This window comes from Pteropus medius, unplaced genomic scaffold (genome assembly GCF_902729225.1).
Source record: "Pteropus medius unplaced genomic scaffold, Ma_sr-lr_union100, whole genome shotgun sequence".
Lineage (NCBI taxonomy): Eukaryota > Metazoa > Chordata > Mammalia > Chiroptera > Pteropodidae > Pteropus > Pteropus medius.
The window spans coordinates 19,238,384-19,262,999 of NW_024350319.1; the positions used below are offsets into that span (position 1 = coordinate 19,238,384).

The window sequence follows — 24,616 nt, forward strand, 5'->3', positions numbered from 1 at the left end:
ATTTCATAAAGTGTAACACTTTTTATTCTCCTTTTATGATGAGGAAACTGAAGCACAAAGGCTAAGCATGAAACATTATCTCACAGTTCTTATCCACGATGCTATACTGACTCATAAAATGGTAATGGAAGGTATTTTAATTCATTTCAACTGAAAAAAAAAATCATATCTCCTGAATACTGTTATCAAGGGGTTAGGTTCTTTGGAAAAATAAAAATATTTCCTTAAATTTCATTTGTACTGATTTTTCTTTTGTAGTATCCAGGAAGTGGCAGCACTAATAACAACTCCAAACTGAAAAGTTAACAGTTTGCATTTATCAAGACGTCTACGTATTCCATGCCTTGATGATTTCTTCAGCAGCATCTAGCGTACTGTCTTTCTGTAAATAAATGAAATCATCATCATTACATATCAAAATAAATTCAAGATGAAGTAAAGATTTAAATATAAAAAAAGATACCAAAGTTAGTCCATCAGGAAGAATCATGCGGTGATTTGGGAACCAAGTGCTCCTCAACCCCTGATAACTTAAGCTGGGCCCAGCTGAGTTCTAGCCTGTCCTTGGCCTCCACAGTAATAACAGAGTCCCAGGACATTCACTTGGGGGCATGCCTTCCCAGTGAATTAAGTCACTGGAAGCCTTGCCTAAATTAAGCCACAACCCTAGTAAGAGCACGGACAAAGACTGGGAAATGGTGTCTGCAACGTCTTCCCTTGCTTTGGTGGCTAACTACAGAGGTCCCAAGCTCTTTCAAGAGCAAATCAAACAAACTAATCGTTATAATGCTATATCCCATTGCTGTCTGGCTGTACATGAGCCTCACAAGAATTCAATATTAGAGAAAATGAAGAAGTGTGACGCCAATCATTACATCGTACTGTTTTGTAATGTTGGCTGCCAGTTAAGGGCACTTTTTTACTACTATCTTGACACCAGAGAAATCTACAACTTAACCTGCATGGGGCCAAAGAACATCACCAAGACAATGATCGACAAATTGTATATACAGCTCAGATTAAAAACAGTTTAACTTGATCCCAGCCAAAACCATGTCCATCAGTGCAGACGCCGTGACTATTCAGAGCCACTTGTGGCAGTCCCAGAAGCCTGAAGTGCCAGAGAAGACCCAGACTTATAAAACACATCAATGTGGGCAGAGTCTGTGCTGACGGGACCAAATACATTATTTTCATCCATTTGGGTACGAAGTGTGCACAAATCACAAAGCTATTTCAAAGAGGCTTCTAGACAACAAAAGAAAACCACTCCCTTAGCTCACAACACACACAGGATGCCACGTGGAGCAAGACTTGAGGCATAAACGCCCTTGTTTTCAATGGCTCACAGCAGCTGTGGTCACTGCTAACTACGGAGGCTTTCAGATGAGGGATGTACAAGCAGCAAGATCTCTAAGTCAGTGGATTCTCTTTACTCGAAATTCTCCTTCACGACGAAGTAAAATCAATTTACTTTGCTTTCTTGCCTTTCATCTCACTCACTTTTGCACATGACCTAACACCCCTCATGTGGGCCAGTTATAATCTGGTGAGATTATAGGAATGAGACTTGATCTTGAGTCAGGGTGTTTGAATGTCTTTAGGAAAGAAATTTGTACTGGGGAAATCTTTTTCATTTGACAAATTGTACATTTATTGGTCGTGTCTTCTGCCAATGTTTACATTCAATTCTAAGATTTCTGAAAAAAATTCTTGTTCTTTGCTGCTCAGAAAAATTTTACTGAAAATACTAGTTTTCTAAAAGCATTGAAATCTGCAAAGTCTGTCTTCTGCTAAAATAACATTTACAAACATGGAGACACACAATCATGAGTATGGTGAATGGTACTATTAACTGGCATTTGCCTAATTTAAAATAGGCAAGTTGAACAAATTATAGCCATTGCTCATTAAGTTTTGGATAGTACTCTAATAATTTGTTCAGTTTAATAAACATATTTTGGTAAAGCAGAAAAAAATAAAACATAATAGTACAAATGAAAATTTAAGTGAATATCCCATCTCAAGTGAACAGAATTTTTCAAAGTACAAATTCAAGGCAGGTCTCCAAAAGGAAAACAATCAAATAAATATATCAGCACAAAAACAAGTCAAAGAGTACAAATTATACTCCCATTCTCAATCTATGAAAGTGTCTTATGGAACTTTTCAGTTGTTTTGGTTATTTCTAATCTAATAGATAAAATTTCATTGCAGTTTTAATTTTCATTTCTCTTATTAAGAGTGAGGTGAGCATCCTTTCATACATTTGACAGCTACTGAGAATTTACCCATAACCACTGTAAAATGCTCCTTTTTGGCTTATTTTGCCAAAATAAGTGTACTGCCAGTACACTTAACTGTTTCTATTGCTCTGAATAATGGATAGGCTACCTGCTGTCTGTCTACAATATGAAGATGTAGAAGCAGGAACCTTTTTAGGTATCTTCTACCATTACCTTCACTGTTTGTGGCAATTTTCTCATTTTCTGGAGAAGTGTGAATTTGTTTTGCATTCTCCTAGTTGTTTTAAAATAATTTCCATGAAGAGAATGGGTAAGGGCTGTGTTTACCATTTTAAAACTGGAAGTCTTATTTTTAACTTTCATTAGTCCTGCTTATAACTTCAAATCATATACCTCTATTCATAGATCTACTGTAAGATGAGAACACTAATGGCCTTACCGTTTCTTCTACATTGCAGTCAATTAAATGTTGACACTGTTAGTCTGTTGATATTTATACTCTATTCTGGATAAGTCTTTCCTAGTCTATAGGTTGTTTCTAAAAGTTGAAACAGTTTTTACATTCTAACTACGTTTACAGATGAGTGTGTTGTTACAGAGATTAGCTTGATCTAAGTAAGACTTGATCTAAGTAGCAATCGCATCTTAAACACAGCAATAATACATTTAGATGTTATTTTAGTACAGATCTAATAGTGATGAATTCTCTCAGCTTTCATTTATGAGGGATGTATCTATCGTTTTCGGTTTTAATAGATATTTTCCTCGATATAGAATTCTAGGCTAATATATTTTTTATTGAAGCACTTCGAAGATGTCATTTCATTGTATTCTGGTCTCTATTGTTTCTAATAAGAAGTTAGCTAGCATTCATATCTGCTCCTGTGCATGGGAGGTGCAGTTTTTCTCTTGGTGCTTTCAAGATCTTATCAATACCTTTGGTTTACAGTTTATTATGTGTCTAGGTGTGGTTTTCTTTATATGCTGGTGTGGTTCACTAAAATTTTAGATCTGTAAATTGCTTTACAATAAAATCTGGGAAAACTTTGCCATTATTTTTTAAAAATATTTCTTCTGTTACATTCTTTTTTTTTTTTAGTATTCCAATTGCACATATATTATCATTTGATATTCTCTCATAGATCTGAGACTCTTCATTTTTCAAAAATAATTTTTCCGTTTTCAGACTGGATAATTTCTATGGATCTGTATTTTAAGTGGACCATTTTTCCTGTCATCCTCAATCCTCCATGTGTTAAGCCCCATACATCTTTCATATCAGATATTGCACCTTTAAGTTCTTGAATTTCCACGTGATTCTTTATTTTAATAGTTTTAATCTTTTCATTCATTATGGTCATATTTTCCTTTAACTTCTTGAACATACTTATAATCTGCTTTAAAATCTCTGTCTGCTAATTTCCACATATGGGTCACCTTGAGATTTGTTTTTATTTATTGCTTTTTTTCCTTTATTAAGGGTCACAATTTCTTGTATTTTCACATTTGGTAATTTTTGATTGCATGCTAAACATTGTAATGTCATATGGAAGTCTGATTACATTGTTAAGTCAACACTCTTGTTCTGGTAGGCTATTAATTTCATGGCAGCAAGCCAATATTTAACTGCTGTCCTCTCACGTGCCAATCCGTTTCATTCCCCACTTGGCCAAAATCTCTTTGTGCAGCAAGCTAATATTTAAAAGCTGCACATGAGCACATCATATCTAGTAACAGAAAAAAGTGGTGATTTATAAATCAGAAGGAAGGACATTAATAAAACACATATAAATGTGTTTTTGAGTAGAATGGAGAACTTACTTTAATGAAGCAAAATCGCACAAACTTCTCAAACTGTAATTTAGTCTCTGTGTTACAGAATGCTGAAACTGGAATGGCTGACAGTTTCTAAAAAATAAATAGAAAGGTAAAATAGGAAAACTACTTATAATTCAAATATTAATTTTAGGACCATAAACATTAGAAACAAATAGATACTTCTAAATATTCACAATGATTTCCAAAAGTAAAAATGTTTTTAAAATCCTCCAAATAGCCAGAAGTGAACTATCATGTAACAAAATTACAAATAACATTATTTAAAGCACGTCAGCAGGTTTCCTTCATAATTTAACTATAAAATACAGCACAATATTGCAAAGGTCAATAAACGTTACCTTATTTTTAACCATCCATTTCACAAATTTATAGTCATAAGGTTCATTGCTGTTCTTCATATCAGAGAGGTCTGCATCTAAAACAACAATGAAAAATTAGATGGCCTATGTATTAGGCAACATGTATTTCATTTAAGTCTATCAAGATTCAAAATTTTCTTAGAAGATAAGTCATAGAATCTGCTGGAGTCTCACGCTGCATGATGGGGTGGGAAGTGAGGAATTCACAGATGAGCTTCACCTATACCCTAAGCTGGTACTCACATATGCATCTGGTTGATCATGCCTGTGCATACAGCTCTTAGCACTGGAAGAGTAAGGAAGGGGAAGGAAAGAAAAGTATTGTCTTTCCATCTAGAATCAACATAAGACTGATCGTCTTTAAGAAAATAACGTCTAAATTTAAAGAGTATTTATTCTTCAGTAATAATTTCATTTCCAAATAGTCATTCATTATTAGATTGTAAGCTCTACAAGGGCAAAGCGTCTGTATGGCAACCTATCATTATCCCTATTGTCTAGGTCAGTGTCTAGTTTATAAGAGATGAAAAGCATATTCGTTGAATGACTAAATTAATATTATTATTTATACAGGGAAAGTGTCTGTAGATCTTCCAAGTGATATCCTTATTGTTTGCCTCATTCTTTCCTATATTATACTTTAAAAAAAAATGTTAAATTTGGAGAAAAATTTCAAATATATATTCTTATTCTTATCTCTTGCTCCAATCTTGCTTTAAGACCTGAGCAAGATATTTCTCTGGCATTCAGTTTCAGCATATTGTTTCAATTTTATTGACTTGTACTCTGGATCTTTTTGAATTGCCCAAAGCAACTAACATTGATGGTTACTATAATCAATGAAATTTTACAATTTATTGCTCAAAGCAAATTGAGGTAACCATCTTCTTTTTTTCATTCGCTAAAAATTACTGGATCTCTTCAAATGAATGATGTAAAATCCTTGACATTGATGAAAGATTCACCTGTATTTTAAAAAATCTTAATATATTTTTACTTAATGATTTTATTTCCATTCTCTTCTGTGCTTTAAGAATGTAAAAATTCCATATAATAATGCTAATAATATACTACTGTTTATTGAGAACTTACTATTTGTTAAACATGTTACATGATTCTCTCACTTATTTGTCCTACAATTTTGAGCAGTAGCTATAATCTTCACTTTATAGATGAGAAAGTTAAATTACTATTTCAAGTATTTCACACTATATGTATGTATATGTATTTAATTCAGGTTTGGCTCTATCAAAAATGATCACTTTAACAAGTTAATGTTTATTGTAAATTATATGAAAACTCTGTGTGACAAATATATAATAGTAGTATATTCAAAGGCAACCCAGAGAAAGAAATGATTACCTAAAGCAGTAGAAGGAAGAACAGGAGGATATTAACTAACTGTAATTGACACTAGCTGTACTACTCATTTATTCTTGTAATGGTTAGAAAAGATGACTTTATTGCCATGGCGCTTAAAAGGAAAGAAAGGAATACAATTCTTAAGATTTTATAGTTAGAAGAAAGTTAGAATCTATTTTTTCTGAATACTTGAGTCAGAGATCCTCAAAGGAACTAAAAAAATATTTCTTTATTGAAGTTAGAAGTCTGAATCCTATTAATAGCATTAGGGTATTTAAGTAACCTATAAAAATCAAAATTGGTTGTTGCATTCCCACTATCTGCTCCATAAATTTGAACCTTAGTATCTCACTAAACAAATAGTTTTCCTTATTTGTCATTGTGTCTTCTAATCAAATGTTCCCCTTTTAGTTCCAGAATAAAGCTCACTGATCTGGAAAGATACTTAGTATAGGGGAAAAAAGGCAATTTCCCTGGTTAGAACATGCATCTCTAGATTCAGAGGCCAGCTCTGCTACTTATCAGTTAACTTCAGTAAATTTCATGATTCCCTATCTCATCTTTCTCATCTATCAATGAGGATATAATAGCATCAGAATCCTAGGGCTTTTGTGAGAATATGATATTTGTAAACCTCTTAGCATAATACCTACTACAGCATAAATACTTTAAAGTTTGATTCCAGGAAAGAATTATTTTTTCTAAAAGGTTTCCTTTTATTCAACAATTATGTAACTAATTCAATTTTTCTTTTTGTCTTTGCTGCCATGACATTTAGTCTCAAGTTAATGCTAATTACAACACTAAATGAAACTAGGTGACTTAAACACTTGCTTCCTCCTCCTCCTATGTGACATTGATTTTCTATTATAAACGAACATTTCTATGTGGATATTATTGCACAGAAGACTTCTGAGTTAGCTCAAATTCCTTTGGGGAACATGAAGTATAAGTCAATTTCTTTTATACAAAATAATTCATGTTGAAAATTTTGCAATTTCCAATTCAAAGGCAAAAATATAAGTGATGACAACTATGCTATTTATTTTTATCATGTCATGAAATAAGCTCCACATTTAGACCCAATATAGAAAAGTGGTTTCCAAACCTCAGAGTATACAACATCTTAATGGATTTTACATAAAAATAAAGCTTAAGAGCCTGACAAATACAGCTCTCTAGCAATAGGACAGCAAGAACCTCTGGTCACTGTGGCCTCTGTTTCTCTCACAAAAAATGAAGAAATAATAATCACTTTTATTATCAAATCAAAAGTTTCCAGCTTTATAAAATTTGGTAATATAAAAGGCTTTTCAAGTTCAGTGTCATATAGCTTCATTGTAATAAAACCTTAAAACATTTAATTTAGAATGAGTGTAATTTCTGTGAGAATAAATTATGCTTTTACATTTACTATTACTAACATTATAGTTTTTTTGAAGAAAGTTAAATTATGTATAAAATGTTAGGCTTCTACCTTTAGGTTTATATAGCATGTCAGAATTACACATAACAATTTCAGGCAATATAAAGACCATTGCTTTTTGGAGACAGAACTATTTAGAATCTAACTGTGTGACTTCAAGCAAGTTACTTAAAACTTTCTAAGTCTTTATGTCTTTAAAAATGGCACTAACAGTGCTTTTTTTCAAAAGGGTATTTGAAAGTCCTAGGCATGTAGTAGACCCTCAATAAAAATCATTTTCCTTTTTACTTCATTTTGGTATAGTCTAAAGTGGCAAATAATCCTTGATGGTATCCACATTCTAGAAACCTTATATTTTCCAAATAAAAAGGAAACTAAAATTTTACTCAAAGGGACAGAGGGCATATATATTATTTCATGTATCTGTTTTAAATTATACACCAGAACAACATGATAGTAAATTCTATGTTTAATAGAATAAATAGAACAACTGATTCTATAACTATGTAACAACAATCACGTTTAAGGTCAAGTACCTCAAAGTCAAGACTATAGTAGAAAAACATTGACTTTGTGAAAATCCATTTTTTCCACAGATAAAATGTTGATATGGCTTTGACGCCAATCTTTTCTTCATAATTCTGATAAAATTTTACATGTAAGTTTCAGTATATTTGAAATAATAAAACCTTTACAAACCTAGAAAAGACACATCAGCAATGATGAAGTATCCCCCATCAGGAACTATGGATTTCAGGCCAACACTTTCAAGTAAATGTACCATCCGATCTCTTTTTACTTCTAACTCTTTTGGCAAAGAATTAAAGTAACACTCTGGGTCATCCATGCGCTTGATGTCAATCCAAAAAGCTCGAGCCAAGGCTTCCTGTATGTTAAGATTAAAAAATGTAGAAAAAAAATCCGGTAATGTTATTTATTTCTGAGTTTATTGATATAATAAATAAAGATGGTCTGAGTAATATTACTGGCAAAAAAGTCATTCAGGGAATTACAGTTGAATTCCTAGGAACCTGTGATAAACTCTATAGATTAACTGAGGAATTACTTACAAGCAAATTATTAATTCTAATAATTTAGATGTAATGAAAAGCTAAGAATGAGCAATGAAAATCAAAGTTGAAAAAGAGGTATATATAAAGACATTACTTTCTATTGAGGTGAGCTGTAGAATGACTTGCTAGATCTAAGTCTGAAAGATGACCAGAGAAATGACAAATTAGCCAGGTTTTCCCCATTACCTTGGAGAGAGTAGTAGAAATGAAAGCTGACCCATTGTGTCATTCCCCACAGAAGTGCAAATCCCTCTTCTAATCACTCATATCCCAGGATTAGAAACAAGTTTTTGGAGTATGTGGAGTGACTTCTCTATCCTTCTTCAGGAAAGTCAGAAGACACAGGAGTGAAACTGAGCTCAGAGAAAAGCCGATGTTATGAGGTCAGCAACAGGTAAACAAGTCTGAATCAGGGCATACGTGAAGAACACTTATCTGTTCAAGCAGGATCTATACCAAGCAGGGTGCTTGGTAGGCAAGTATAAACTGGGACAACTTATAAATATTGGTTCTCAGAGCAAACCAGGATATCCAAGCAAATTCAAGAACTTGGAATAGTTAACAGATAGAAGGGCAGAGTAGAGTGGCCAAATTTTAAGGGAATTAATCACAATCAAGAGATATCAAGAACTAAAGGATAAATTCAATTAGTAAATAAATTGAGTACGTATATGAAAACTGGCATTGTGATAAATGCTGGAGCTATAATGATAAAAACAAGATAAACATGGCCCATGCCTTCACGAAGCTTCCAATTAGTATACATTGGTGAAAGCAGAAGGGAGGAATGAGATAGAAAACAATTACATGAACAAAGCTGGATATAATTTGTTCTTTTGGAAGAACTGAGAGAAGTCTAGAGGGGCTGCGGGGTAGGTAGCAAGAGAGGCAGCCTGGCAAGAAACAACACTGAGAGACAGAGAAAAGCAAGATCTTAGAGAAGACTGCATGCCAAAAGAATTCAGCAGGAAAAAAGAATAATAATGATTCCTCAGCACTAAAGAAAATCTTGGATAAATAAGGATTGGTTGCTTAGCCTGGGCCAGTTTCGAAATATAGTTGCCTGAGGGCGTGGGGGAAAAAAACAGGCCACTTAGCTGAAATGGAGAATACGCTGGTTCAGAAAAAGAGGTTTCAGATTCTTAACCGAATCTTTGTCTCAGCAACTTATTCATTCTCTATAGTAGGAGATATTGCCCCAGAAAACTCAAATCCCTGGAGACATAAACAGCTGTCCTAATTGTAGAATTATACTGACTCCTCTCTCTTTCTCATATGCCACATGATCCCATCAGCGAATACTGCCAGCTCTACTTTCAAAATATATTCAGAACCCAATCACTTTTCACCACTTTACTCATCCCTATGTTGGTTCAGTCCACTGCTGTCTCTCTCTTTGAACACTTCGATAGTCTTCCAACTCAACTAAGCAGCCAGAGTCCCTCTGATACCACGAGTTAGATCATGGCAGTCCCATGTTCAGAACTCTCCAGTGGCTTCCTATCTCACTAGTCTCTACCAACAGTGACAAACATGCCCCTACTTTATCTGGCTTTCAGCTACCTCTCTGATTTATTTCCTTGTACATACATACATACATACATACATACATACATACATACATACATACATTTATATATTTATTTATTTATTTGTTTGTTTGTTTGTTTTTAAGGTGAGGCAACCCTAGGACCTTGTCAGCTTGCAATCCCTTATTTTTTTATTTTTTTACGCCTACAGCACCTGGTCTTCCTAGGTGGTCTCCCATCCAAATACTATCAGGCTTGTTCAGGGTAGCATGGCCGAAGACTATTTCCTTGTACTTGTGTTCTCTTTGTTTTTCACTGATATAAACATGACAACCAGGTTGCCTTCCCCCGGGCCTTTGCACTTGTTGTTCTTATAGTTTTGAGGGTTCTTCTCTAGGTTACCATGCCACTGCTTAACCTCCTTTAGCTCATAGCTCAAATGTCAACTTCTCAGTGAGGCTTTCAAAGATTACTCCATTTATTGTATCTTCTCCCCCTTAGCACTTTGTATCCTTCCTCTTCACTAATTTATTTTTCTTTATTGCATCTAGCAACTTCTGACATAGTATATTATTAAAATATTTATTATCTGTGTTCCCCCTATAGCCTATGACCTCCGTGAAAACAGGAATTTTTGCCTGCTGTATCTCCAATACTCAGTAAATATTTAGTGAATAAGTGAATGGATTTATTTTTAGAAGATAAAACGAGTTTAATATATAATAAAACCAAATGTCAGAACTATCCTTTATCATGATACTACTTTAGAGTCACTGGAAAAAGAATTACAAAATAGATTTTTCTCTTATTCAGTAAGTATTTTTGACAGGAAGCAAAAAAATAAATTTACTGTAGTTAACATATTTCACTCTTTTGGCCTTTTAATTACCTTCCAAAAAAATAATTTCTTTTAGTGTTCTGATTATTCGCAGGATGGTATGCAGATCCTTGTTTTTAAATAATAAAAAAAAATAGAAACAATATAAAAAGATGCATTATAAAATCTTGCACACCGCCCCCTGCCCCATCCTTATCTAATTTCACCTATTTTCCTTACCCCTACAAATAGCCACTTTTACTAGTTTCATTATGGAGCCTTTCAGAGATCCTTCAAGAAAGTAGTTTTCCTTCTTATACATAATACAGCATAAATAAATATACTGCTCTGTATCTTGCTCTTTTATACTTTACAATACATTCTGGAAATCTTTCCATCAGTAATTATAGAGCTTCCTCACTCTTTTCCTTTACTTTTCTTTTCTTATTTTTAAACAGCCATGATGTTAGACAGAATAATGGCCCCCAAAGATGTCCATGTCTTAGCACTCAGAACCTATAAATATGTTACTTTACCTAAAATGGACTTTGCAAAGGGGCTTTAAGTTAAGGATCTTGAGATAGAGAGGTTATTTTGGATTATCTGGGGCTAATGCAATCACAAGGATCCTTATAAGGGAAAGAAGGCAGAAGGACAGTTAAGAGTCATAGGAGGGTGTGTGTTGACATAAATAGCGGTTGGAGTGATGTGACCACAAGCCAAGAATGCGAGCATCCCCTGAAAGCTGGAAAAGATAGTGAATGGACCCTCCCTAAGAGCTTACAGAAGGAACAAATCAATGCCATCATCTTGCTTTTAGCCTTGTACAGTGCATTTTGACTGCTGACCTCTAGAACTGTAAGATAAAAAAATCTGTGTTGTTTTAAGCCGCTAAGTTTGTGGTAATTTGTTACCAAGGATAGGAAGCTAATAGACATATAATTTTTAAAAGTTAACACAGACCATGGTTTATTTAGACCATGGTTTATTTAAACAGATAATGACTATCCCCTATTTTCTGCAATAAATGGCCATGCACATACAGAGGTTCTTCCATGTGCAGATAACAGATATAGGGGAAATTCCCAGAAGATAGATTCCGCTTCACAGGGCATGCACATTTGTAATTTGGCTTGATGCTGTCACTGTTCCTCAGAGAATTTGCTATACTTTGTAATTCCATCAGCAATGTATGAGTGTTCAAAGCTAAAAAACAAAAGCTTAAAAAACAAAAGCTATAACAACACACTATTCTTAATAGCAATAAATATGTGTCTGCTCCTAAATTCTCAAATTATACTAGAAGCCCTGCTCAAAAAGGACATGAAGGGAAGAACTAATAAGCCAATTCAAACGCACAACGTAAAGATAACACCTTCACCAAATGACCATGCCTCAGCCCCAAATTACTATTAACACCTACCTGTAAAGGAGTTGCACAAGTATAAACGGTGTTCTGTTGAACTGTCTGTAAATGTTTTATCAAATGATAAGGACCAATGGACCAGCCAAGCTGGAAAAGAAAAAGATAAAAGCATATTTTAAAAAATGAATCTAATTATATGTACCGAATTGAGTAGATAAGCTTAATGCAATTATTATATATATACAATTGTAAAATGTTCACACTACAGAAGCAGTGCAGTATTAGAGTCATTGCAATACTTATTTTTGTGGAAAAGTTTCCATCTGGAGTTAGTAAACTCTGCCTTCAGAAGGTAAACAATGCATGCAATCATCATTATCTTTCTTTCTTCTAGTTTGCAGCTTTTGAGATTCTGCAGGCCTCGTTTTTGATATTCCCTGCTTGTTAGCCATGTTTATGAGAGGTGAGGTTGGAAGACAACCAAATTTCAACTGGATAAATGATTATTGTGTCATACAGTGCAGTGCTTAAGTGCATGGATTCGAAGGCTAGATTGCCTGCCCTGGTTTGAATTTATTCACAGTGTAACCTCAGGCAAATTCCTTAACTTCTCTGTATTTTGTTTTATTGTCTGTAAAATGGGGATAATAAATTATACTCCCTCATAATGTGGTTATGAGAATGAAAGGAATCAGTACATGTAAAGCACTGAGAACCTGGCACATAATATAAGTGCCAAAATATTAGCTATCATTATTTTTCTCCTTTTATATTAACATGCAGTAATCTGACATTAGTGGTTACTTATAAAATAAAAAATTACCTTTTTTAAAAGCTATTAGGTCTCAGAAAGAATAAAGGCCAACATCAAAGCTGAATGAGTAAATAATAAGCAAAACATCAGTAAATATAAAAACCCTGTAAACTGGATGTATATGCATTTAAAACACAAAAAATTCTATAAGAAATAAAGTATATGCCTGTTTTTAAGCAATTAAATTCTTCGGCTTACCTTCCAGCCAGTTACACTGAAAGTCTTTCCAGCACTTCCTATTGTGATTGTTCTCTCCCACATGCCTGGAAAAGTAGCTGAACAGGAAAAAGAAAAGAAAAAAGGTTAAATGCTTTCCAATCAGTCTATATTTGGTTTAATTTAAAAAACATAAATGTATCATAGTAAATGTCAGTATAGTTACTTCAATAAGTTTCTCAAAAGATAGTGTAACTTTAACCTAAGCACAGCTGAAAATGATACAATGCTTGAAAACACTGTGTTATGGCACCAAAGTAATACGTAATAGATTGAATAATTTCAAGTAACAAAATTATTTCCAGGGGCAGGAGTGGCGAGGTGCCAGTAGGCAGTGTTCTGGGCTGGTGCAGCGCAGCGATCACACAAGCTCCAGCACCCAGTGCTCAGTGTGAGTTATAGTTGTGTATTCAGTATAATCATTCTATGGACAGTTTTGGTTGTGGTCCTGGCTATTGTTTAGCTCACCTCTACTCTGCCCAACTGCTGAGTCTATTTCTCCAGGATCCATAGGGCAATGATTCTTAAAATGTGGCCCCCACATTTTATCAATTATCACTGGGAAACTCATAAGAAAGGCAAGTTCTTAGACTGCATCACAGACCTACTGAATCAGGAACTCTGGGGGTGGGGCCTGGCAATCCGTGTCTGTACGCGGGCATGTGTGTATGTGTACTTTGCTAACTTTATTGAGCTATAAACCCCGCACTATATAATTCACTCATTTAAAGTGTACAATTCAGTGGTTTTAAGTATAGTCACAGAGTTGTGCAACAAACACCACAATCAATTTTAGAACTTTTTTCTGCCCAAAAGAATCCCCAAACCCTTCAGGTGTCACTCCCAAACATCCCCATGGCCAACAGCACTAGACCCTATGCCCGAATGGAGCTAGTCTAATGTTACGTATTTTCTCTGTAATGCTCAACAGTTTTCCTGCCCACAGAAACATAAGATTGCACTTGAGCACTTCCCTAGAGGCCACTTTAAACAGCAAAACCACCATTAAAAGGGTACTTGCTTATAGTAGGAGCTGAAACGAGAAGGCAGAGAGTTGCCTTGTAGTTCTCACTGGGAACATGCTTATCAGGTGACAAATTTTTGACCCCTCTGCACATGTCTGCGAATGAAGCACTGTAAGTAATGTTTTTGGGGTTACAACTACATTTTAGTGAGTAGGTGAGTATGCAAATATAGACTCCACGAATAATGAAACCTGAGTGTTAAAGGTTTTCAAGTTGATTGATATCATTAAAATTATCAATTCATTTCTTCATTCACTCATCAAACATTTATTAACAACGATCAGGCACTAGGGACTAAGCTAGGGCTAGAGGAAACAAAGATGAGAAAGATGCAGTTCCTATCTTCAAGGAGCTTAAGGTCTAGTGGTGGTAGGAGATACATAAAACAACAACTGTAATACAGTGTGATAAGCACTATGATAGCAATAGGCATGGAGTACTGTGCAAGGACAGAAGGTGTTGGGGGCAGGCCTCTCTGTAGCCAGTAATGCTTCAGCTGAGACTTGGTAGACCACTCAGGCCTTTGCCAGGCAGAAAAGGGGACAGAAAAGTCAAATCTAGGCAAAAGGAATGCAGATAACAAAGTCCTGGAGGTATAAAACGCAAGAGTTTGTGAATTTTGCTGGACAGTGGTAAATTATTTCTTTGGTAATCTGAGAATGCTACCTACGACATTGCTTTTTGGAGTTCCTCAAATATTTAAGTTGTGAAGTTCTTCATATGCAATCCCACAAGTTTTTTGCTTGTTTTTTAGAGATACATTAGGTGCTCTTATATTATTCTAAGAGTATTGGTACACACAAAGGGAGAATACTCATTTGGAGGGGCAAGACTTAAGCTGTTTTCTTAATCTTCTCATAAGCAAGTAAAATGCCTACTAATGTAAGGTAACTAAGGAAATTTCCAAAACAGGTGCATGTGTAATTTCAGTCTATCATGAAACACCTGCCAATATTTGTAAAAGTATTAAAACTATATAAATCAGAACATTTATAATTGTATTCTCTGTGAAATATAACAAAAACCAAAAAGATAAATGGAGAAAACATTTAAAGGTTTCATTCAAAGAAGGAATATTCTAACATAAATAATTATATCCCTTCAAGTTTTGAGACATTGCTAGTCTTCCAAAGTATTCCCAAAGAACACCATGACACATGTGCCACTTTCCTATTTGACCAGAGAAAATCTAAACAATGTATAATGCTGAGTTCACTCCCTTAAAGTACTAATAAATATCCCAAATCCAGAAGGCCTACTAGTAAGAGCAATATTTAGAAATAAAATCTTCGAAAATAAGAATTACCCAGAGAAACTAATACAATCCTAACATGTTTTCACCATAAGTTACATATGAAGGAAATTAAAAAATACTTACACACTAAATGCAGGTTTCGTTCACAAAATATTAAACCTAATTATAGTATTTAAAGAGAGCTAATTTTTTGATGGCTATTTTGGCCATATAAAAGTGGATGTCTTTTTTTTTTTTCAAGTAAGCCGATCAGCTGAATAGCTTTCAAAAAATTTTATACTAATTTCCCAAATATCGATAGATTGGTATATAAATATCAGTGTATTAGTATATCTTTTATAAGAGATTTCTTTTGTTAACTGAAATGTCATTTTACTGAAACCTGGAGATATCATTTGAATCATGAATCTGATCCAGTAAGAACAAAATCTACTATTTCAATAAAAAGAGCCCAAAGTAATTTTAAAACATCTAGATGTTCGTGTCCTCTCAATATCAGAGATTTGGGGAGCCACAGAAGTTAAAGTAAACAGATCAGCAGAACGGATGACCACAGCACAGAGCGTGATCGTAGTAACACAGAGGTAAAAAAGAAAAAGAAATCTTTGCTGGTCTGATGATTTAAAAACAACTATATCCAATATCAGTAAGTTTAGGTTGCAGTTATATCTGAAAGGCAACTGGTCTTTACATTTCTCATTTATGATCTATGATCCTTAAATCAGCCACAGCAGCTATAACAGTTATTTATAGGCAACTTAGCTTCAATAGAAGTCAGATAAAGATTAGAGGCATGATGAAGAGTGCTACACCAGGAAAACATGGAGATGATGCTAATTTCATGATATGTGGCTAGAAAGCCTTACTGTGTTAAAGAACTACCATTGTACTCTGCAAATTGATGAAACAGCCATCCTGAATCTTTCACGTAACAAAGGCCACGGTATTTGATAGAATAAGTTTTCATACAACTGAACTGCACTCTCTAAATAATGAAACAGTGAATTCATTTTTTTTCTTGTCTTTACGGGCCCTTACGACAACTAAAAAAAATTTGAGTTAAATATGTCTTGATATTTCTAGCAAATATGATCTGTTACATTTTTACCATGAAGGGCTTATAACATAAGGTTTAAATATAATATAGGTTTAAAAAATAATTTCATGATCATTTAAAGTAATCGTTTAGAAAGAATATTGCTAAACTGAGTTAAGTAAAACTCTAAAGCTTTGAGTAATTCTCGCATGGGCAAGAACATGTTTTATGTTGAATATAGAATTATATTCATTCATTGGATAGATGCCTTTTCCCCTCTGCTTAATCTAAAACAAAAATTAATAAGCTTAATAAAATAATTTAATAAATTAATTAGTTAAATTTATTTTAAATATTTAAATATTTAAAATAAATCAAATATATTTAAAATAAAATAATTTTAAATAAAATAATTTTAAATAAAATAAAAAACAATAATTTAATAACATTTCTATTAAAAAACCTACCAAGAAAAATTAATTGCCCATATTTGCCTGATTTTCTATTGGAGAATAGTTCAAACGACCCAAGGCAGAGGTCAACGAGATGGGCAATGGTGAACTCATGCAGTTTTGACATAGAACTAGTTTGTTGTGTTGAGGCACCACGCTTTGCAAACCTCTGGCCTTCTCTGTTTACACGTTCTCTCTGAGAAAATGCATTCTCTTCCATGGGTTCTAATGTCGACAAAATTTTGATGACTGCCAAAAAATGCAACCCTTCATAATTTGATCTTGACCATCGGGCCTATAATTCTACTTGTCTCCAGACATCTCCTCCCCTGTGTCTCACAGATGCTGAAACTTAGCAAGACTAAAGCATGAAAAGCAGGAATTTCCTTGGCTCAGCTCTTCCCCACAGATCTGCTCTTCCTCTCCACATCTCCGTCTCTGGTTAAGGGCTGCATTGCTATTGAGTGGTCCAGGCTAGAGATCTCAGAATCGTACTTGCTTCCCTCCTTCCTATGCTATATCCTGTGCTCTATAGTTTCTTCTTCTAAACAGCTCCCATGAATCATCTCCACTGTCAGGGCACCTGACTTGCTTAAGACCTTCACCTGTAGCTGGTTCTTACCTTTATAAAACAAATCCAATCACACAATCAATTCCCCTGTGCTGTCATACCTTTTGCAGTAGTTCTCAAAGCATACTCATTGGTATTCTGGTGATCGAATTATTGTATAGAGCTTAAAAAATCAACTTTAAATTTTCCTCCACGAAATTTTCTTAAGCACTTAAGCGCTACCACTTATGTGATGGTGAATGCTACCAGAGTGAAACAAATGTGCATTTAATAAATCATTATTAATGGCAAAATCACAAAAACTCAGATATTTCAATAGCTTTGTTACAGACAAATACACATGGAATTGTGATTTTTATATTGACTTCTAATTTAATGTCAGGAAAATTGCTTCTTGTTTCAGGATGGAATGCAATATTTCATGATGCGAACATGGTAGCTTCAAGGTGCTCTACCTCTAAAGTAAGTTTCAGAACCACTGACCTCCTATAAATAATAATATAAATGGAGCTACTTTAAAATGGAGCCGGAGCTACCGTGCCAGAGGAACTGCCCTGCACATCTTATGCCTTAAATCTTAACATTAAAAACATCTTGGAATGTTAAAAACAGGACAAAATACCCTTTGAACTGGACCTAAGCAACCTTGGGCCCCAGAGAACTGTTTGCAGAGATAACAAGAAAGCAGTTATTATGACTACTGGCTTGAAAATTGAAAACGGTGTTTAAAATTAACATGTAACCTGCACCAACAGAAATGCCTTCCTTCTATTGATGTAATTGTTCCCCCCACCCTTTCTCAGAAATACCCATGGCTTTGTCTCCTCATTGGAACATTATTTGGGCTTTTGTCTAAATTAATAATTCCAGAACAGCTATTCCTATTGATCTCAATAAATGCTTATTGCTGCTCACTTTGAAAGGCCATTTTATTTTTAAGTTGACACTCCTCAACGAAGTTTAGACTCTACTGTCAGATACAATGTCCTTCAGAATCACCCTACTTGCTCACTCTCATCTGTGCAGGTTACTACAACACACCCTTATAAACCACTGACCTTCCTTAAGTTTATCTTGATCTTTCATGCCTTTTTGCCTCAATACATGTTGTTTATCTGATAGGAATTTTCTTTCTATTTCTCTGCCTAATTCCGTCTTTGCCTACTCCTTCGCTGATCCCCTCGAGCAGTTATTTCCTCTTCTGAGTCGCTACAACAATTTGTAATGTACCATAAAGATAATTAAGAAAAGGACAACTATTTGCATATAAGTGCACTAATTTTTTTATTTATTGGTTTCTGCCACAGTGATTTTAATTATTCTTCCCTTGTCCTTTTCATACTTCTTATTTATTTATTCAACAACTACTCTTTGATCGTCTACCATGGGCAAGATCCTATTCTGGGAGCTGGGCATTTGGAGGAGACCAAAACAAACAAAAGTCCCTCCCTTCTTGCAGGTTAGAAGTAAAATATACAGATCCTGATTTCTGCTATAGAAGACCAAAAAAAAAAGGAAAAAAAATGACAAAGGAAATGCTGAAAGGAGAGGTATAACTATCTTAAATGTTGTGATCATGAAAATAGACATCTGAATAAAGTCCTGAAGGAGGGGAGAGCCTGAGCCATGTGGATATCTGGGGGAAAAGTGTTTCCAGGCATAGGAAGAACAAGTGCAAAGACCCAAAGATTGTAGCCCAGCTTATAATCCTATAGCTGATATAAATGTGGGTTACCACAGAAGATACCATGGCCTTTATGAGATGGCCCAGTACTAATGACGAAATCCCAGGCAAGGGCCAAGCAGCAAAAGCTTACTGTTCTTGTAATTTTTTGCTGTTGGCCTGGCATTTTGGCAACTTGCTCAGCACAGATTGTCCAGTTCAGAAATAAGTAAGCTCCCTGTGTCTTATGTACCAGATAAGAGCTGGATTCTTGATAAAAATCCAAGGATATAGGCAAAAGTATTACTTCTCTGGTTTCGTAGTTTTATAGTGTGACCCAAAATCTCTTCCCCTAAGTTTCTACTGTTTGTCTATCAATGTGTTCATTAATTCATTCAAGCACCATTCAGTCAAATCCCATTTTTAAGTACTCATACAGACACCCATTACAAAGACTAATTTAAAGCTGTTTTGGGATCCTTTCCAACCCAGTTCTACACATGCCCAAACACATTTAGATTTGTGACTATGTAATAATCAGTACCTATTTTTAAATGCTTGTTTCCAGTATATACAAGCCATTCATAAACCTCGTCACTGATGCAGAGTGTGTCATATTGGATGCAAAGGTCAGCAATTACTTGGAGTTCCTCTTTTGTGTACACCTATACATATAAAAGGATATAGAATAGCAGAGCCAATTATTATTCAATGTGTCAGAAAATGACAGGTCAGAAAACTGTATAAAGAGATTAAAGACTCACTCACCTTGCCAATGGGGTTATGTGGAGTATTTAGTATAATAGCTTTGGTTTTGGAATTAAATTTACTTGCCAGTTCTTCAGGATCCAAAGTCCAGTCAGAACTAGACCATTTTTTCCCATTGACAGGTTTCTAAACATAAAGAATGAAGATGTGATTTAATTCAATTAATTTGTGTTTGCTGTCTTACAAATAAATTACCTAATAAAGAAAAAAAAAGTAGAGAAAGGTATGGTAAATGTAACTGAAAAAATGACTAACAGAAAACGAACAGAAATAACTAAACTTTAGTTCTACCTTAAAAGTCCAAGAGGGCTTGAGTCTCATGCTCACACCTGCTAAATGGAAAAATCTCAACATTAACAGCTGTTAAAGTGCCTATATTCCTTCAAAGGAGCCAGTTCTAACTATGGTTAACAAGTCTGATACTAGAAGGCTGGTAGAAGAGTCTGTGATTCACATTAGTATGTTACCTATTTTGATGAGATTTTTAAAAAGACGATGGTGCTACACTTGATTATATTCCTAAAGGTAATAGCAGAATTAAAAAAAATCACTTCATTCAGAATTCAACAAGCAGTGACTGAGCACCAAATGTACACCAGACACTGTTAGTCGCTGGGGTGCAGTGCTATAAATATGAGTTGGAAATGGTCTCTGACCTAGTGGTGCTCAGTCAGTGGAGAAGACACATGACCACAAAAGATAATATTATATACAATGTGGACACTGATACAACACAGACACATGGCACACGTGACAAAGTAATAAAAGTTCCCCTCTTAAAGCTGCTGATTAACTTCGGTCATAGTAGAGACATACAGTAAATTCCAAAATGTAATCAGGGCAGAAACATTACTGGCAACAAAGTAATTGGTATTTTCAAAACTTAAAGCATGTGAATCTTATCAGCGAACTTACAGATCTTAAAGAAATAAAAACAGGTTTTCCTCCAGCCATTCTCACCATAGGCTCATAGCAGTCATAGAAAGGCACTATTATTATGACCTGAAATAAAACCAAATAAAAACACAACATCGATCATTAATTCATTTGATAAATATTGTATAACTACTGTGTGCGAGGCACTATACTACATGCTGAGATGAAGCAGTGAAAAAAGCACGCCTTTTCTTCCTGGAGCTATATCTTCCAAGAGGAAGGACCTTGGGGATAAACTTGTCAAGAGCCTTAACTGGAGTCTTTGATCTCTTAGGGAGATCTACAGATAGGCTTGCAGTGGGGACCCTTCAAATTGTCTGCAAAGTTTTATATGTGTATAGGTAGATTTTGGGGTGGGGGCGGGGGGGGAAGGAGGCATAGCTCTCATATTCCCAAAGGGATGTTCTAGCCAAAAACACTGAGTTTTAAATTTCAAGCTAGAAAATAAAATATCAGATGGTGACAGAAGTCAGACAATAAAGAAAAACAACACTGCAATGCTCTCTATTATGGAGTACTAATTTCTAAATATTATCCTGAGAATAAAGATGTTTCCCTTTTCTCAAAAGCATCCTGAAAAAAGAGTGGAAGCAGGAAGATCATCAGTTAGGATGCTATTGTTATTGTCAGATACTATACTTCCCCTCTAAGTGACTTACATCTGGATTCTGTCTTTTTTCCTAGTCCCTGCAATGTTCTCGTCTCTTTGCTTTTTAAAAAAAAAAATTTTAAATCTAGAAATATTTCACAAAAATTTCATATTGAGTTCTAATATTTATTATTTTAACGAATCTTTGTGAGTCTATTGAATTCTAGAATAATTTTCTTATAATTTGCTTGTATAAATAACAATGCTATGTCCATTTGCGTGTATGTATAGTTTCTCTATTTTTAAAAAAATTTGCTGAATATATTTTCATGATTGCTACTGCTATGTTAAAGGGTATAAACATCTTTATGGCACTTTCTATATATAGCCAAACTGCTTTTGAAAAATCTGGCAACAGTAATTTATAATTTCACAAGTCTGCACTAAGTTGCCTCATTTAACTTGTTGTTGGTTAAATTAATGGTACCTAATTATTGTTCTAAATTCACACTTTCTACTGTTTGTATTACCTATGATGTGAAATACTTGTTCAAGGCCTTTCTCACTGGAGTCAAAAGAGGCCCTTACATTCTAAAGCCCCTTTGTTTGTACTAGGCATTCAACTCACATTGTGTACCTATACATAATGTGCTTATGTTTGGTGTTAGGTATTCTGGAGGACAAAGAAATGAACTAGGAACCAATCTTTCTCTCATGTGGACTGCATGTGAAATTACCTACCTTTGTAACTCTAATAAGAAACATAGTGCCTGATATGAAGTGAGAGCCCAGAAAAGGAAAGAACATTGGGGAGGTAGGGAGGTCGAATTAAAAAAATATACTTGATACTCTTCACTGTAATTATTTTTATAACAGGAATAATTCCCCTCTCTTTTTGAAGAATATTTATTGAACACTCATTATGTTAGGCACTGGCAATACAGCAATAAACTAGTTCTCCTGGAGCTTACACTGTACTAGGAGAAATTTATAATAAACAAGAAAACAAGGAAGTAAATTAATTTAAGATAATAATAAATGCTATAAAGATAAAATGTTAGAAAGTGACATGTGTGGTTTCAAACTATTAGATAAGGTGATCGGAGAAGGAAGAATAGAGAAAAGAAGGCCAAGGACTAAGCCCTGGGATACCACAGCAGAGCGCAGAGAAGGAGGAAGCAACATCAAAGTGTGAGGTAAGACCTTCAACTATGTTATAGGATTGAGATCGTGTATTTGAAAGCATGACTGTACTTCCTTAACATGTTTCCTTAAGTGGCTTATTGTCAGGCATAGTAGAAGGAATTAGAGATGTAAAATAATAATACAACACAAAGTATAGTGATATCTTTTATAAAAGTGGTACAGATAAAGTGCTGTGACAGTTCAAAGAGGAAATAATAATATAGATCAGGGTAAATATATTCATTCTTCAGACTCGGCTTATGCAATGCCTCCCTGGAGCTTTCTAGACCTATATTAGTAGAGTCGATCACTTCTTCCTTTTGTCATCACCATAATTTATACATTCTCAATTACAGACAATCACACTACATTCCTCTTAACTTTTTTACAAGTTTATCTCCTCTACTAGACAGGGAACTCCTTCCCTCACTACTGACAATACTGGGCACAAAAGTACAATGACCAAATGTTCATTGTTATGTTATGTTCAGATTAAAGGTTACTGTAGCAGTGAAAACTAAGATTCATTTTTCCCCCTCATGGCTGCTAGTCCCTTCCTTCTGCCCTTATCTAAAAAGGCTGAAAAAATAAGAATAAACTGCATGCAACAAAATGGGTGACTGTCACAGATAAAATGATACATGAAAGAAGACAGACTCAAGAGTACGTCCTATCTGACTCGATTATATCAAGTTAAAGAGCAGGCAAAAGGAACCTATGGTGATAGAAGATAGAAGAATGGATACCTTCAGGAGAATACAGACTAGGAAGGGGCAAAGGGAGCCTTCCAGGGGCTAGAAATGTACTTTATCTTCATCCGGTTTGTGGATACATGAAGATACACACACACAAACATATGTAAAAATTTATCGAGCTGTACACTTTAGATGTGTGAACTTTGCAGCTATGCATCATACTTCAAAAATAATTAAAAATTAAAAAGAGTGCAAAGTAAGTAAAAGATTCAAAGGCAGAACAAATGATAATGATGAATATAAGGAACATGATAGTGTTAACATACTTACTTCATCTCCCTCGTCAATTAATCCTTGAATGGCATTAAAAAGAGATCCATATGCTCCTACTGTCACAAGGATTTCTTTATTTGGATCAATTTGATTTTGATAAATTTTTCCATATAGGCAGGACAGAGCTTTCACAAGTGATGGATGACCCTGATAAAGAAAAACGAAAAAAAAAAAAAACACCTTGAATTATGCGACCTAGTTCGTTGAGGTAATTTTGCTCTGAAAGGTAAGAATTTTTCAAATTTGGGTTGTATAATCATCCAAAGAAAATTTGTAGTTTTAATTGGCAACAAATTAAAATAATCTTTTCTTACCTTCAGAGGGTTTCTACATGAATGGTCATGAAGACTCACTAATGATTAAAAACTTCCTATTAAATGATTATTTTTAGAATACAAAATTTCAAAGTATTTGCTTTGAATAAAAATTGACTTCAACGCCAAATATATTCTTGATAGTACCTTTTGATAGTAATTAGATCAGATTTAAATACTTTATTCTGACAGCAATTAAATCATATTGAATACAGCTGGATGTTTTTCCCAGTTAAAATCAGCCAGAAACCCTACATTAACTGTGTATTGCCCGAATCTGTTCTTCTAAGTCTCTGGATAGAAAGTTATGCCAACCAATGGACTATGGAGAGAGAGAAAAAGAATTCACCAAGGAAACACACATTAGTGTTGATGCGATAGCAAATGTTAGGAAGAAATGGAACATTATTCACACTGATAGCCAAGAGAGCAGGAAATGAGGGTTTGTAAATGCACAAAGTCTGAGACTTGGGGAGGCCTGCAACTTCTTGAGTAGCGCCTCCTCGATCTTCTCGTCCACGTTCTGTTCCCTTCTCTTCTTTCTTTCCATTCCCTTTCCCCCTCCTTGTCTTTTTTGGTATTAAAGTCAATATTTCTTATTTTTTCCCGTCTAACATCTACTTTCTCTTTTTCCTTTTGGGGAACCACCCCGATTTTCTGTCACTTGTGCGTATCCAAGTGCAGGCCATGTGCCTTTTGTTTGGAAAGCGCCTGGGCTCTGGAGGAATAAACTGAGTCAGAATGCAG

The 24,616-nt window shown here is 34.7% G+C and overlaps 1 protein-coding gene across 13 annotated transcripts in view; it reads right to left on the minus strand.

Moving 5' to 3' along the window:
• Positions 1-24,616, minus strand: part of KYAT3 (kynurenine aminotransferase 3) — a 47,778-nt gene continuing 23,162 nt past the window's right edge. For all 13 annotated transcript variants that reach the window (XM_039838763.1, XM_039838769.1, XM_039838766.1 and 10 more), the window contains 10 exons: positions 23,553-23,702; positions 20,733-20,819; positions 19,818-19,943; positions 19,594-19,714; positions 13,030-13,106; positions 12,075-12,164; positions 7,932-8,118; positions 4,424-4,500; positions 4,068-4,154; positions 1-382 (listed from right to left, as the gene is read on the minus strand). In XM_039838763.1, coding sequence (XP_039694697.1) covers positions 329-382; positions 4,068-4,154; positions 4,424-4,500; positions 7,932-8,118; positions 12,075-12,164; positions 13,030-13,106; positions 19,594-19,714; positions 19,818-19,943; positions 20,733-20,819; positions 23,553-23,702 — 1,056 coding nt within the window. In that variant the 3' untranslated portion in view covers positions 1-328. The remainder of the gene's footprint in view (positions 383-4,067; positions 4,155-4,423; positions 4,501-7,931; positions 8,119-12,074; positions 12,165-13,029; positions 13,107-19,593; positions 19,715-19,817; positions 19,944-20,732; positions 20,820-23,552; positions 23,703-24,616) is intronic.